At 34.8% G+C, this 16309-nt stretch overlaps 1 protein-coding gene across 2 annotated transcripts; it reads left to right on the plus strand.

The window, feature by feature from the left end:
- The first annotated feature begins 260 nt into the window (after window positions 1-260).
- LOC127795830 (uncharacterized) lies at window positions 261-10523 on the plus strand. Of its 2 annotated transcripts, none has more exons than XM_052327744.1 (12): window positions 261-516; window positions 1711-1815; window positions 1908-2023; window positions 4551-4705; window positions 4790-4878; window positions 4954-5491; window positions 6040-6156; window positions 6923-7158; window positions 7239-7321; window positions 9014-9125; window positions 9673-9747; window positions 9814-10523. In XM_052327744.1, exons 1-12 carry the CDS (start codon window positions 427-429, stop codon window positions 9985-9987), a joined length of 1890 nt encoding a protein of 629 aa, XP_052183704.1. In that variant the 5' UTR covers window positions 261-426; the 3' UTR covers window positions 9988-10523. The 2 variants fall into 2 exon arrangements, with proteins under 2 accessions (XP_052183704.1, XP_052183706.1); XM_052327746.1 differs by having other exon boundaries at window positions 4554-4705.
- Window positions 10524-16309: the final 5786 nt, after the last annotated feature.

Raw genomic sequence — 16309 nt, forward strand, 5'->3', positions numbered from 1 at the left:
GATTGGAAATTCATGATAAATTTGCTAACCTGCTCGTTTTAATTTTCAATTGAACAATTTTAGTTCAATATCAACACTTATTTTTATTTAAAAAATTAATAGTTAATTTATTATTAATAAGATGAGTATACTTAGAGTATGAACAGTGAGATCGCACAGTGGTAATTTTAAAAAATTTAAATATTTAATATTATAAATATAAATAGAGTTTATATAAAAAAAAATATAAAAAAAGCGGAGCGTATAGCTTTACGGTTTGGTACGAGAATTAAGAAAGACAAAGGCTCTCTTTCGTAAAACCCAAAACCCTCGCCTCCTCTCTCCTCTGCGCTTCCCCGCCCCGCCCCGCAGCTCTTCTTCTTATTCTCCTTCTCCTTCTCTAACCAGGCAGTTGAGATCAGTCTGATTATTTTGTTTACTAAAATCATGGCGAGACAGAAACTGAAATCGCTGATCACATCTTTCACTTCTGAAGGCGACTATCTCGCCATCTTATACCCCACCGGAATCGTCAAAGTAATCTCTCTCTCTCTCTCTCTCTCTCTATATATATATATATATGTATAGTCAAATGCGAAGCTTCATCGCATATTGCAGTTCACAATTTTGAATCTTCTTGAATTTAATTTCTTCCCCTTAGAGATTAGACATTTCTTCTGCCTGGTGGTTTCAGGTGAAATTATTTTCTATTCGTGCAACTATTCCTGAATTAAGGGCCCAAACAAGTGTTCACTGTTCTAAGTCATTACTTTTCGCTTTTTTTTGGCCAAATAGATTCTTTTAAATTATTTGTTTTCATTTGATACACACTTAAAGTGAGGGAGAAAAGAATCGACGAAGGTTTTGATTCCGTGGCCACTGATATTTTTATTGCGTATGGTATAATTTGGTTTTTTTTTTTTAAAAAGATAAATGTTGACCTCGAGCATTTTGTTAAAATTCTTCAATTTGAGAGACATGAGTTAGTTATTCTTGGTAAACACTGGGTTGGAAATCCGGGCATTTGATATCTATATCTGTGTATTGATTTATGGATGGATACATATCTAAGAACCAATTTGAATAATTCTGGAAAGCTTGTACTTGTTTTATGTAATAGTTTTTCCAAGTATTCTTCATATTGGAAACTGGCTCTGATAAAAGCACACAGGTTCACTGATTTACCAATGGGTTTAATATATGTTTGCATGTCTTATCTGAATATGCTAATGAACTTTCAGGATTCATTAGGGTCTGGAGTAATGCTTGTTAGTTTTTTCACATTTACTACTTACTACTAGGGAAATGAAATTAGTTCAGGGAAAGTTGCTTGTAGTTTCATAAATCTCAAAACCGTTCATTTGGTACATTATCATTTATGCTAGACATTGATGCCAATTTGGAGTTGATTCCTTTTTGCTTCTTTGAGCAGCTATTATGACTGCCAGTCCATGGAGATCCAGGAAAAACAGATACCAATTTAAGATTTAAAACTTCCTCTTCCTTCTTTTGTCTCTTTTGAGGTGATGGTCAACGTGGGGGTTAAGCAGGAAAAGCTTTTTGAACTGTATATGTTCTCAGGGTTTATGCTTAACTACTTAAGTAGCTGCAGTCAATTGTGTTGACAGACTTTCTCAAACTAAACAAAAAATTGGCTTTGTTGGTATAATGTATGCATTTGTTTTGTTCTATATTCTCAGTTCACTAAGATGCTTGATGGATGATTCACAGATTTGGAACACAAAGGGTGGAAATCTTTTTGCTGAGTGGGCACAGTCAAATGCCAATTCAGAAGTTAGTTTTTCTTGTATGGCTTGTAGTTTTATTGGGAAGAAGGTAATCCACAAACTCTCAGGAAACATTCAAGATTACTTCCTACTTTGGTTGGTTTTGTGATACGTGGAGTTTTCTTCTGTTTTCAATCTTAGCGAAGAAAAGAGGGTGGTACTTTCTTATTAGCTCTTGGCTCTTTAGCTGGGGAAGTTTTGGCTGTTGATGTTTTAGCTGGTGAGAGAAAGTGGAATATGACTGGATGTCATGCTGGGTAAGTTGTTTATGCCAGTGCTCATACATGATAAGTTTATTTTTTTTCCAGTTGAAATTACAGATACTGCTGTGTTGGGGTTATTCATAAAGCAGTACATGTTAACATTAGTGGAAACCATAAAGCCATCACCTGATGATCCATGTTAAAGAAGTGATATCATGAGTTGTCATGCATGTTCTAATCTCATTATTTCCATATGGGTATATTTACTATTTAGGCAATGCTTCTGTATAATGCTCAAAGAAAAAGAAAGAAAAATTGGTTTATCAAAATGCAGGTGTTGTTTTGTTAGAAAGAAAATTAGTATTTTTTGCATGAGCAACAAAAGAATATATTTAATTTAAAATAATCAAAACTGGAGTTTTAGTTGAAAAATGAATAAGAAGCATGAACACTCTAAAAAAGGTGTTGCATCATGTTATATGTTGTGTATGAGACCAACACTCAGACAAATGCTCTGAAAATGTGTCATTGCTTGTTCAAACATGCCATATTATTATTAAATTTTTTATGAAGATAGTCATTTCTTAGTCAAAGATGATACTCCCCCAACTTTGGTGATGTGGAGAGTCTGTGTTGGGGATGCTCTTTTTTAGACATTTCTCAGTCACTTTGGGCCTTTTGGGTCTATGGAAAGAACATGGATGTCCATCACTTAAACAAATTAGACCAGGATCACATGTTTAAAAGATTAAGTCGAAATTAGTTATAAAATAAACCAATATAGACTTGTATAGTCATAACTATGGGTGAGGCCTTGAGGGTGAGCCTTGGTAACAATGGTAAGGTTTGCTCCTTTGTAAATGAAAGGTCACGGGTTTGAGCCGTGGAAACAACTTCTTTACAAATACAAAAATGACCCTACAGAAAATCTTTTTCTTTTTTTTTAAATGACTTGTATCACAGGAGCTCTGGGTGAAATTTACCCTAAAGAAATTATTATTATTTTTTTTTTTTTTTGGTATGTGTGTGTGTCTGTGCACGCATAACAGTAAAATGGACAATGGGCCATGCAAGTGTCATCAATAGCTAACCAGGTGAAATGCAATGGATTTGAACAACAACAAGAAATTTAGGACTAGTTTAGTAGGATTTTGTTTTTAGTTGTAGGTTGAAATCAAAAATAGAAATGGCATTTAGTTACTTGTTTTCAAATCTGAAAAGAAGAAAAAGGTGTTTTCATAATTTTATTTTGTTTTCATAATTTTGAAAACAATGTCATTGGCAAATAGCACACACCAAGGCACCTCTACTTGGATATGTTTAGTGAATTCACTCATTATTAAGGCAAGGAGGTATGGTTTATTGCATCTCCTCTTTGTTAATTCAATTGTAACCAGGAAAAGCCTTTGTATCTCCACATATTCTGATCTGCATTTTTGCTCTATGATACATGTCTTTAGTAACTTGTGTATAAGCAATTTAGATGCCTTTGTTGTCTAAGACCCTCTAGAAGATTTCTCTAGGGACTATGTTATGAACTTTTTCTGAATCTATAAGCACAATGTGTCCATCCTTTTGTTTATCTATGTCTTTCCATTAGGTGCCTCAACAAGTATATAGATTCCACTGTTGATCTATCAGGGGCATGAAACCAAATTGGTTTTTGAACACCGTGATTTCTCTTCTTAACCTTTGCTCAATTTCTCTCTTCCAAGATTTTGTAGAGTGGCTCATCGACTTCATTCCTTCAGAAAATTTCCATAGCTTCAAACATCTCCTTTATTCTGCAATACAGCTGAACAACAATAAGAAACCTAGATTTTATGGCCAGTTTAAATTCTTTCAGTGTACAAAGGGTTCACTAATGTAACTGAAGAATGAAATAGTAATTCTCACTTGCAGACAGGTGATTGATGTAATTGATACCGATAATGGAAGGATATATGGTGAAAGACAATAAATGCAAAAATGGGTTACCAAAGGAAAATAGAATTATGGGCAAGGATATAAAGTAATCACAATAAAATTGCTGGAAAGTTTGGCACCAGTTTTAACTGTAGATCAGGCATCCCATTTTGGTTGTAAAATTTTTTAAAAAATGGTTCGGGGAAGAATTGATATAATTCCACATTATTAATTATTTTATTATTTATTTCTAAATTACTGTTTTAAACTTCCATTGTGGGGCTAATATTATTTAAATTGATATGGTTCTCTCCAGTGTCTAGTTCTAGAAAAACTCAAAAAATAATACAACACCCTTAGATGAGTGTCCACCTAGTATTGGCTTCCAACACAATAATGTGCCTTAAAAGTTTACCTTCTAATAAAGGTATAAATTGATATGGTTCTCTCTCCAGTGTCTAGTTCTAGAAAAACTCAAAAAATAATACAACACCTTTAGTTGAGTGTCCACCTGGTATTGGCTTCCAACACAATACTGTGCCTTAAAAGTTTACCTGTTAATAAAGGTAGCACAGTGTTTCCAACTTTTGTGTACACACTCATGTTTACTGTTGCTTGTGGTACAGTGACCTATAGTACACGATAAATAATACTATGCTTTATCTTTTCTCTATAGTAGTATTTCTGGTCTATCTTTTACAAATGGCGGCCGGACTCTTCATATGGTTAGTGAAGAAGGAATGGCTTATAAGATGAACTCAGAAACTGGGGAAGTTGTGAAACAGTTCAAAGTTTCAAAGAGGCATATCTCTTCTACAGCTACTTCTCATGGCAAGTAATAAAGGCTTTGCAGTTATCTTCATTGTTAACCAGTGTTTTTGGTTTAGTTAATTTTATCCCTTCATTTTATGGCAGATGAGAAAGCCTTAGCCACAGCCCTTGGTAAGGTGCGAATTTTTAGTTGGGAAACTGGAAAAGAGCTGCTAAAGTTTACTGCTGATGAGGCAAGTGATGTTAGTTTTTTAACATTTATTGTCGAACAAGTTCTAGGAGACTTCATATTTTGCTTCTTGTTACAGGATATATTGCATCATATTTCCATTGCTGATGAAGTCAAGACCATTATTACATCTGGTTCTGGTCAGAAACACCTTCAAGTGTGGAAATGTGATTTGAGTACTGGAGCTGTAATAAAAGGACCTGTTCTTTCCATGAGACGTCCTCCAATTGCACTTGAATGTAAGAATGGTGCCAATGAAGAAGTAGTTGTCCTATCAGTTTCAGAGTCTGGAGTTGCCTATTTGTGGAACTTGAAAACCATCTCTGAGGAGGAAATAACTCCAACAAAGGTGACAGTTAAACCTAGCAGAGATGAAATGGACTTGCAGAATGACAGGAGTACCAGGAAGAGTCGCTTCTCAATAATGGCTGCCAGATTGCATGCCTTGGAGAGTGATGGACGGGTTACAGTCCTTATTGCATATGGTTCCACCGTGTGTCCACAGTTTTCTTTGTTGGATATTAGTAGCTCAGGAGAGGACATTGTAGTAAGTCCCGGTAATGAAATGAAGAAAACAAGTCAGACCATTCAAGAAAATGGTGCTCTTCCTGTAAAAGGTGTGGAGAACTTTGTGTGCTTGTGTTGGCAGACAAAAAACAATCAGATTTTCTACCATTTTGTCTTTACTGCTTTTTCTTTTTTATTTTTTTTATTGAGAGTTAATTACTTTACACCTTTCTTTTGGGGGCTTTATGTAATCTGATTGTTTATGATGTCAGTCTGTCTTGTGGGAAACTATTGGTTTAACATTCTCCATGTCACTTTTCAGTTCTTCCTTTCCTGAAGTTGTTTAACCCCAGTTTTGAATTTGTTCTTAGAAATCCATGGTACTGTTTGTAGTGTAAAAGTTCTTTCCAACTGTCTATTACAAAAAGTCACTGGATTAAAAATGTATTCCCATTCATTCACAACTATAATGTGCCAATGCAAGTGATATATTTATTATTTGTGTTTAAAAAATTCACTACAACTTATGTTTTTGGCTAATATTCGTTACAACCTTTTACTTTCTGGCTAATATATTGGTAGGGATATTTTTGTTTACAGTTTTTTTTTTTTGGTCTAGTTAATGGGTCTGAAATGTTGCTGTGTAAACCTTTTTCAGGCTTACATGGAAAGGATTTGGAAGCAGTAGCTATACCGATCCAAAGTGAAAAGGCCAATAAAAGACATGCAACATCTGATCTGGATCTTGCTGATACAGAAAACAAGGTTGATATTGGTAAGTGTTATACGTTTTTAGAATGTTGGATAACTCTATTTTTATGTGGACACATGTCAATGTGTTTAGAGTGTTCCAGACCTATTTATCCACACAGATATCAATGTATAACTTTCATTTGGATGTTTGCTTACACAACATAAATCATATATTTTGTCTGTTGAGGTTTTAAGATAAAGACATTAAGTTCTAGAAAATGGCTAACCTCAGCTAAACAGTCCTGACTTGAAAGTACTAGCCAACTTGAGCTTGGTCCATTTGATTCACAATAACCATCCAAGTGGTTGTCCCAGGCTGGGGATCCTAGTTGGGCAGCACAACTTTTAATCTAGTTTGATCAACATTCAACCATTTTCTTTTTAGTTCTTCCTTCTATTGATCTGTTACATCCAGATACTCTGGCTAGAAATATTAAAGTGTTTCTGGGAAAGGCCAGGAGATGGAGTTAAATTTTATTCTTCCCTTGTATCTCATTTTAAGAATTGTAATGTCAATTGGCAATGGAACAAGTTGAATATCCACTCCACCAAAAAATGAAAAAGAAAATTCTCATTGTGAAAACTAAAACTTTGGTGATGTTAATTGTTTAGATATTGTACTTTGTAAAGTCTAATTGACACTTTCTGGCTGTCAATTGATCCATGTTTAGATTGCTTTGCTGGACCAAGACTTTTTCATGTTCATGTTCAGTTTTTATGTTTTTAAGAAGACCCTTAGTAACTAACCTTACAGATTGTTTTAACATATAAACTGGTTTTGCTACTAGAAATGGGTCATGGAGAGCCAATGCAGGGAAGGAAAATTGATGTGGATCTAAATGAGCCAACTATGGGTGAGAAACTTGCAAATTTAACTTTACTAGATAATAGTGAGATCAAGAGCCTTGAGGAAAATCATGCAAAGCCTCCAAGTGCGGACTCAGTTCATGTTTTGCTTAAGCAAGCACTGCATGCTGATGATCGAGCACTTCTCTTAAATTGCTTGTCTACCCAAGACGAAAAGGTTCTCCCCGTTTCCTTTGTCTCTGGTAACATTTTTTAATGATGAGAATATCCGTACTCTACACCCTGTATTTCTTGCAGGTTATTGCAAATTCAGTCTCACTGCTAAATCCTGCCCATGTTCTCAAGCTTTTAAACCTGCTGATAACTGTAACAGAGTCTAGGTAAAGCATCTCTGCTTATTTGGTTCTTTTAATGGCTATGAATAATGAAATGAAGTATCAGTCTCTATGTTTCTTAACCAGTATGGATTTTTCAATTAATGTTTTTAGTATTTTAAGCTTCTTTTGGAGTTTTGAAGGTAAGTACTTTGTGGAGTCATGTTGGTGTTGAAAGTATATTATCTTTAAATATTATGGAAATGACTATATGCACATAAGCCTATTTGGTGACAATTATTTTGAACTTCAAAATCAATCTAAAGAAGTGAATTCTTGTTAATCTGGAGAATCTAAATTATCACAATAAAATTATCTAAGCCCTTTGTTTTCAGCATTGAACCTGGAATTGGTTGGTATGACGTGAAATCTCTATTACCTTGCATGCAAATAGGTGTTTGGATTCTGGATTGCATGTTTCTAAATGCCTGGGTTTGCTGGAGCATATGGGGTGGTTAAGTCACTTTTGACTTTAGGTGGGCTTTACTTCTCTTAAATTGACATGTTTGCTTGATCTAGTAGACTGCTTTTACTGTCTATAATTCTCCCGTATTCAATCTAGGAATTTTCATCAGCCCTTCATTTTTGTTAACGCTTCAGCATTACTCACAAAGGAAACAACCTCTAGCAAATGCTATGCCTTTTCTAGGCTTTATCCAGGAAAAGATAAAGTAGTCATAGAAAAGATAGATTTTCATAACCAGTAAAGTGACCACCATCATTCCATGGCTACAAATTGTCCTGCTGGTTCTGTTTTTTTATTATCATAATGTGGACTGCATACAAAAGAATCAGTCAATCATCACTTGCCCATGTCAAACATGGTGAATCTTGTGGTGCTAACTCATGCTTGACACCCCAGGGGCTCAAAGCTGATGAGTGTTGATGACCCTATAAACTTGTTTGTTATACCTAGGGACACTGGCAGTTGCTAGATCCCACAAGAAAACTGATCAAGTCACACTTAGATGAGAATATTTAGGCATGAACAATCCTCTCACACCCTCACAAACCCTCTCGGATTTATTTGCCGATCACACAATAGAAAATTATATGAAACAAAAACAAGAAAAATGGAATTGGAAAAACAGGACAGAAACGCAAACCAACAAGAAGAACAAGCAGATTATCCTGGTTCGGATTGCAGTGATTGCAACCCTACATCCAGCCTTCACACACCCACCAAGAGCAGCCTTCTTTATTACCAAGAATGATTAGTACAACAGCTTGAGTAATTTTTCCTATTCCCAAGTACATCCAATACTCATTCTCCAAGAGTACAAAGCTGCCTTGCTCACTAGCCTTTCTCTCTAAATGAATGTCCAGCTCAACACAATAGAATGAGAAAATCTACCTCTCTCGGCTACCACCTTACCCTCTATTTATAATAGTGGGCGGATATCCTAACAAAGACTATTAGATATTTACAGTTTAACCTTCCAACTATTACTAATTATAGATTGTGATATAAACTTCTATTTAATACTTTATTGGCCCTCAAAATACACTGTTTTCACTGATCTTCTTATCCTATATTCTAGACAACTTTTAACATTGTTATGTCATGCATGGTGAATGCTTTTGATGCAGTACTCTTTAGGAAGTTAAGACATGGTGTTTGTGTTCCTCTTAACCTCTTTTTGTTTGGACTTGGTATTTTTGTGGGACGATTTTGTTTCTGATACATTTCATTGACAGGGGTGCTGTGCTGGCTCGTGCCCTTCCCTGGCTTAGGAGTTTACTTCTGGAGCATGCAAGTGGAATAATGTCCCAGGAATCTTCTTTAATTGCTCTCAATTCTTTATATCAGGTCAGAACTGGTCATTGCATTGCAATATTAAACAAATTCTTTAAATACTTTTACTTGCATATAGCTGATTTTCTGCACAAAGTCAAGGTCATACTATAGTCAAAGGTATAAATTCTTCCTGGTTTTAAACTCTCATGCACTCAGACTCTTGGATTAGTAACTGGAAATAATAGCTGTTTTACTTGCTTATAAGAAGATTGCTTTTTTGACATTATTTGCTTTCCTGTCGCTATGGAGTTCACATGCATGGTTTACGAACATAGGTTTGTCTCACTATCCTTGTGTTTTTAAGGTGTACAACTTAGACACAGTAGTTAACGCCAACCACCCCACTATCAAGCCTAAATCATAATAGGTGGGTTTGGCCATGTATTCTGCTTCACTAATCATCTTGGACGTGATAAGTACATAATAAATTTCTTTACTGTACTGTTGTTATTTGCTAATCCAACAAGTGCTTGAGGTAATTGTTTCTTTTACTGGTATCAGATTTCTTAAGATGCTTTATTTATTTATAATGGGACTTCTATTTTTTAATCTTTGGCAGCTCATAGAATCGAGAGTTTCAACTTTCCATCCTGCTCTTCAGCTATGTAGCCGCTTAGACTTGCTATATAAAGGGGTGAGTGATTTCAGATCTATAAACGAGATGGTCAGGTGTAAAATTTACTGAGTATTCTTTGTGCAGACTGATGATGGTTTTGGTGAGGATGGCACCACACCGCCAATTGTTTACCAGGACAAAGATGAAAGTGAAGAAGAACCTGAGGGCGGTATGGAAACAGATGAAGGTGGTTCTGATCTGGAACCATTTAATGATGTTAGCGACATTGAGGGAAGTGATGAGATGGATTTTGATTGATGGAGACGGTGATGACTCTTCATGAATTGAAAGACCTTGTTGGCTGCAAGGGATATTGAATTGAATACCTCCCGCCAAAGCAGTAACCCTAACACACTGGATCCAGATGTTATTCCACTTTGAAACAGGAAACGGGGGATGATGAAACCAACACATTTTGCACGAGAGGTTGCCTGGTAACTGATTTCTTCTATTGTAGAATAACATATTTTTCATCACTCCAAAGGTCGTTCACCTTCTTGTTACCTGTGTTTGTGTAAGAAGGTAGGTTACTAAGAAAGCCTCGAGGGCCCTCCTCACTTTTGTTTCTGTGAGAAAATTTTTGAGTTGTAGTAGGGAACAAATGAACTTCCCGGTTGTTTGGGTATTCTTTCAGGTCAGGTCAGGCTGTTTGGGTTTTCAGTTTCTTTCCTATTTTTTCTTTTTCTTTTCCCTTTGCACTGCCTGCTTGAGAAAAAAATGGTATAAACATACAACTTCCAATTGCTACACTGCAGCCTTCTGGCTGTGCTGCTTTCACTATATTTTGCCAGCTACTGTTTCCACAGATCAGAACAAGATGTTGCCGTACTCTCTTTTGCTTGGCTTTACAACAACAATATATTCAGCCTTTATCCCACTATATAGGGTTAGCTACATGAATTCTAAACTTTCATGTATTTCTGTCTTTTGTCATATTTTCATTTAGACCCATATACATCATATCAAACTTTAATATCTCTTCCAAAATCTTTTTGGATTTACTTCTACCCTTTTTTTTGATTAATTGTTCCATTTCAACTCTCATCACAAGAGCGTCTCTTGGTCTTCTTCTCACATGACCAAACCATCTGAGTCTAGTCTGTCTCATCTTCTTCTCGATTGGCACTACTCCTGCCTTATTACGAATAACCTCATTTCTAATTTTATCTTTTCTTGTATTGGTCACACATCTATCTTGACATCATTTTCTCCGCTACGTTCGTCTTTTGCTCATGTTGGTATTTGACTGCTCAATATTCTGAGCCATATAACAAGATTGGTCTTATAGTTGTCCTATAGAATTTTCTTTTCAGTTTTAATGAGATTTTATCATCACATAATACCTTCGATGCATTTCTCCATTTTAGCCAACCTACTTTAATTCTATGTGTGACATCCTCGTGAATTTTTTCATCTTTTTGAATTGCTGATCTCAGATATCGAAAATGGTCTTTTCTTGTAAGATTTGGTCTTCTAATTTTATTATAACATTCTCCATTCTTACATTCTTATTAAATTTACATTCCATATATTCTATTTTCCTTGTACTTAATTTAAATCCCTTAGATTTTAAATTATTTCTCCGCATCTCACGCTTAGTGTTCACTCTTTTGTTTCATCCACCAATAATGTCATCTGCAAATAACATACACCATGGCATCTTTGTCTGAATGTGTTTAGTGAGTTTATCCATTACTAAAACAAATAAGTATGGACTTAGTGCAGAATCTTTGTGCAGTTCCATTGTAATTGTAAATAGTTCAGTATCCCCTTTGCATGTTTTAACCTTCGTCTCTGCACTGTAATACATGTCCTTAAAGGCTTGTATATAGGCTATTCAAACTCATTTCTTCTTTAAAACCCTCCATAATATTTCTCTAGGGACTCTATCATAGGTATTTTCTAAATCTATAAACATCATATGCAGGTCCTTCTGTTGATCTCGATACCTTTCCATTAGGCGCCTTAATAGGTATATAGCTTCAATTGTTGACCTACCAGGCATGAAATCAAACTGATTTTTCGAGATATTTGTTTCTTTTCTAAGTCTCTGCTATGTTACTCTTTTCAGAGTTTCATAGTATGGCTCATTAATTTAATTACTTTATAATTTTCACAGTTTTTAACATCTCATTTGTTCTTGTATATAGGAATCAAAGTACTCTTCCTCCACTTATCTGACATCTTTTTTGATTTAAGGATCGCGTTAAATAATTTTGTTAGTCAAGAGATGCCCTCTTCTCTCATGCATTTCTATGTTTCTATTGGTATATTATCTGGTCTCATCGCCATATGATTTTTCATCTTTTTTAATGCTTGTCTTATTTCATTTGAATTTATGCATCGATAAAATGCATAGTTTACGTTCTCTTCGGAGTCACTAGGATATCCCAACCTAACTCTTGTGTTCTCATTATCATTGAATAATTTTGTGAAATACTCATTCCATCTCTCTTTAATTGTTCTCTCATTCACTAATACATTTTGATTTTCATCTTTTATGCATTTCACTTAGTTTAGATCCCTTGTTTTTTTTTTCTCTTTAGCTAATTTATATATATCACTTTCTCTATTTTTTGTATCAAGTCGTTTATATAGATTTTCATATGCTTTTGACTTTGTTTCACTAATAGCTATTTTTGCTGTCTTTTTTGTTTATTTATAATTTTTTAGATTTTTTTTATTGTTACACTAATATATAGCCTTATAGCAAGTTTTCTTATTTTTAATTTTCAATTGTACCTATTCATTCTATTATCAAGACTTCTTAAGGTTCGGAGTTCTATCATTTGTCTCTTTAAGGACTACTTTTGCCGTGCTTCTCAGGATAGTAGCCAATTTTTGTTCACATTTAGTTTGTCTGTCATTTTCCATTTTCCATTCCATTCCCTTCTGCTCCTTAAATTTTCTTTGAAAATTAATTATTTTTTCTTTTTTAGATTCTACCATCTAATTTTTGAATTTTATTTTATGTAAATTTTTTTTAATTTTTTACTTGAACGTCAAGTACGAATTATTTTAAATGCTCCCAAGTTTCATCTAGTTACTCTTCTTGGTGTACTCTTAATTTCATACTCTAGCTGGCTAAGACAAAACTGTTTATAGAATTGTGCTTCTTGAATTCTTTAAATGAGTGATGATGTATGGATCCAAATGTTATAATGAATCTTTATAAAATATAAACATGTTTCGTTAACAATTATGTGGTAGAAACGAAAGTACATATGAAATTCGATCAACCACCATTTTACACACAATGACTTCACTTTGACAACCATCAAGGTGGCTTATATTTATAAGCATATCTTTTATCATATTATTATTATTATTTTTTTGGTAATCTTTCCATTTAAACAATTTTGTAACAATTCTATTTTTTCGAATTTTTTTTTATAAAGTAACGAGAATTATACGTGAGAACACGTTCTAAGAGGTTGTTTGGCTTAGCAGTTTGATCGCTTATAAGTTACATAAGCAACTTTAAAGTTATACAACTTTTAATGATGAAGTATTTGACAAGAATTAATAGCTTTAAAGTTGTACAACTTTAACGTTGTTTAACAGTGTTGGACAGAAGCTAGTGCCCCCCAGCTTTGGAAAAAAAAGCTAGAGAGTTGACAAAGCAAAATACCTATTTTGCCCTCATATAATTTTCATATTTACATGCGACCATCTTCTTTCTCTCATCATCTTCTCCATAAGCTCTGCCAGATCTAGATCCGTCGACTCTCCTCCATTACCAGTCGTCGCCATCAGCCGCTGCCTCTAGCCTCGATCGTCGCCTTTTTCCTCCATCGCTGGTGTCGTCATCCCCAATCGACTGCAACTGTAAGTGTATATATATCGTATATACATATATATTGTATATATATATTAATGGTAATATTTTTTAAGATAAAAATAAAAAAATGTAATATATATTGTATTAATATATTTTTTAATAAATATATATAATTTATCTAACATTTAAAAAATAATTTTATTTATAAAAAATAAAAAAATTATAAATTTTATTTGTATTATTTAATATTATGTCTATTTTAGTCTTTTTGTCAAATTTTAACAATTTATCAATTTTTACAAACCAAACACATAACTATTAACTGAGAGCTTAAAAGTATATTTATTTAAACATGTTATTAACTTAAACACTACATAACTTTTATACTAATTGTTGAAATATGATAATATCGATAATTCCTCCAATCTCTCTAAAATCTAGGAGGAGATAAGATCTTATCTATCTCTAAAGTTTAGGAGGTTTATTATTAGATATGTTGTTGTATTTGTATTTTAAATAAGTTTGTTTGTATTTTAAATTTCCTAGATTGTAGGAACTTTAGTCTATTTAAACACCTTATGGTATAATCAGAGATTGAGACGGAAGTAGGGTTTTCTTCCGAGTTCTTCCAATCCAGGCTTTGTTCTTATTGTTTGTTCCAGTTTTTTCAACATGGTATCAGAGCCTTCATTCTGCTCGTAAAATCTCATCGTGCCTTCATTGCACTCTTGCCTCTCAGTCCTTATTTCCTTCCCTAGGCCTTCATTACCCTCTCTTGGTTTCCTTGGTACTAAGGATGTCGAGAATCTCGGATATTAATCCTGGTCTAGCTACTGGTGAGTCAGAACCAGATCTGACTACTAGAACAAATGGAAGTGGAGGAACCTTCCCTGGTTCGGGCAGTGGAGAACTGCCGAGCATGCATGTATCCTATAGATTGGATGGCAAGAATGACCTCCAATGGGCGCAACTTGTTCGAAGCTTTCTAAAAGCGCGGGGGAAGCTAGGACATCTCACTGCTTCGCCACCAAAGTCTACTGATCTAGCCTTTCCTACATGGGATATCGAGGACTCCCTTATCATGTCATGGCTATGGAATGCCATGCAACCTGAGGTTAGTAAAAACTATATGTTTTTAGATTTGGCCAAGGCTATTTGGGACACCATTAGGCAGACTTATTCCAAGGTACAAGATGCTTCGGTTATATTTGATATCAAAACAAAGATTAATAGTACTAGACAAGGATCTGTAACTGTTACTGAGTACTTTAACAATATGAATAGCCTTTGGTTAGAGCTAGATCAATATCAAGAAATCAAGATGATATGCAGTGATGATGCTGCCATACTCAGCCGAATCATTGAAAGAGATAGGATTGTGGAATTCTTAGCTGGATTAAATGTTGAATTTGATCAAGTTAGGATTCAGATCTTTGGAAGGGAGAAGCTACCATCCCTAAATGAAGTCTTTGCTATGGTAAGGAGTGAAGAAAACCAAAGGGAAGTCATGTTGAATGATAGTGGAACAGAAAGATCAGCCATGGTTACAGCAAGAAAGGATGGGACGAGGTTCAGAATGGGTAAACCAGAATGAAAGAATCATAAAGGATTGTGGTGTAGTTTTTGCAACAAGCCTAGGCATACTCGAGATAATTGCTTCAAACTTCATGGCAAGAAGGCTGTGTTAAAGAAGATGGGAGGTTTTAAAAATATGGTAGCACAAAAACAGGCTTATATATCTACCAAAGAACAGCACGAGGAAGGAGAAGCAACAAGTAAGATAGAATCAAATCCAAGTACTGATCTTGCACAACTTGATGGTGAGGAAATTAACAAACTTAAGGCTTTTCTTAAGACTCAACAATGGAAACTGTGTTTTCGCCCAACAAGATAATTGTTTACATTCAGCTTCTCTTAATGCCTCTAAATCTGATAAGAATGACATTTGGATCCTAGATTCAGGAGCCACTGATCATATGACGCCTAATCCATTGGTTTTTGACACTTATGAGCCTATTGTAACCTCTAAACAGATTACCATTGTTAATGGGATTTCAGTATCCATCAAAGGTCAAGGAACTAGTCATCCTCAGTCCCAATATTACCCTTCAAAAAGTTCTACATGTGCCAAATCTATCTACCAACCTTGTGCCTATTCATAGGCTTACTAATGACCTAAACTGCTATGCCACTTTCTCTGCTAATGTGTGAATTTCAGGCCCTGAAGACCGGGAAGATGATTGGTGCAGCTAGGGTACAGCATCGGCTGTATTTTCTAGAAAGAAAAGGAGAAGAACCTTCGACTAGAAATCAAGTCTTTGGGACTGCTGCATTCTCTCAGCTTACATCTAACCACACTGCCCATGTTTGGCTGCAACATTACAGACTTGGTCATCCCCCATTCACTCTTCTAAAAACAATGTTTCCTTATTTATTTCAGTCCTTAGACCTTAGTGAATTTTAGTGTGATGTGTGTGCAGTTTCTAAGCATCACCGAGTGTCCTATCCCCCTAGTAATAAGAGATCATCTACACCTTTCTCTTTGATTCATTCCGATCTTTGGGGGCCCTCTAAAATACCAAATTGTTTGGGGGGCTCGGTGGTTTATTTCATTTATTGATGATTGTACTTGAATAACTTGAGTTTTCCTATTAAAAGAAAAGGCTGCTGTTAGCACCATTTTACCATATTTCTGTAAGTTAATTTCCACTCAATTCAAGTGTCCAATCTAGAAATTTCGAACTGATAATGCAAAGGATTATGTTAACAATCATTTGCATCAATTCTTTCAACAAGAAG

Source organism: Diospyros lotus, chromosome 2, assembly GCF_014633365.1.
Source record: "Diospyros lotus cultivar Yz01 chromosome 2, ASM1463336v1, whole genome shotgun sequence".
NCBI classification, from domain to species: domain Eukaryota; kingdom Viridiplantae; phylum Streptophyta; class Magnoliopsida; order Ericales; family Ebenaceae; genus Diospyros; species Diospyros lotus.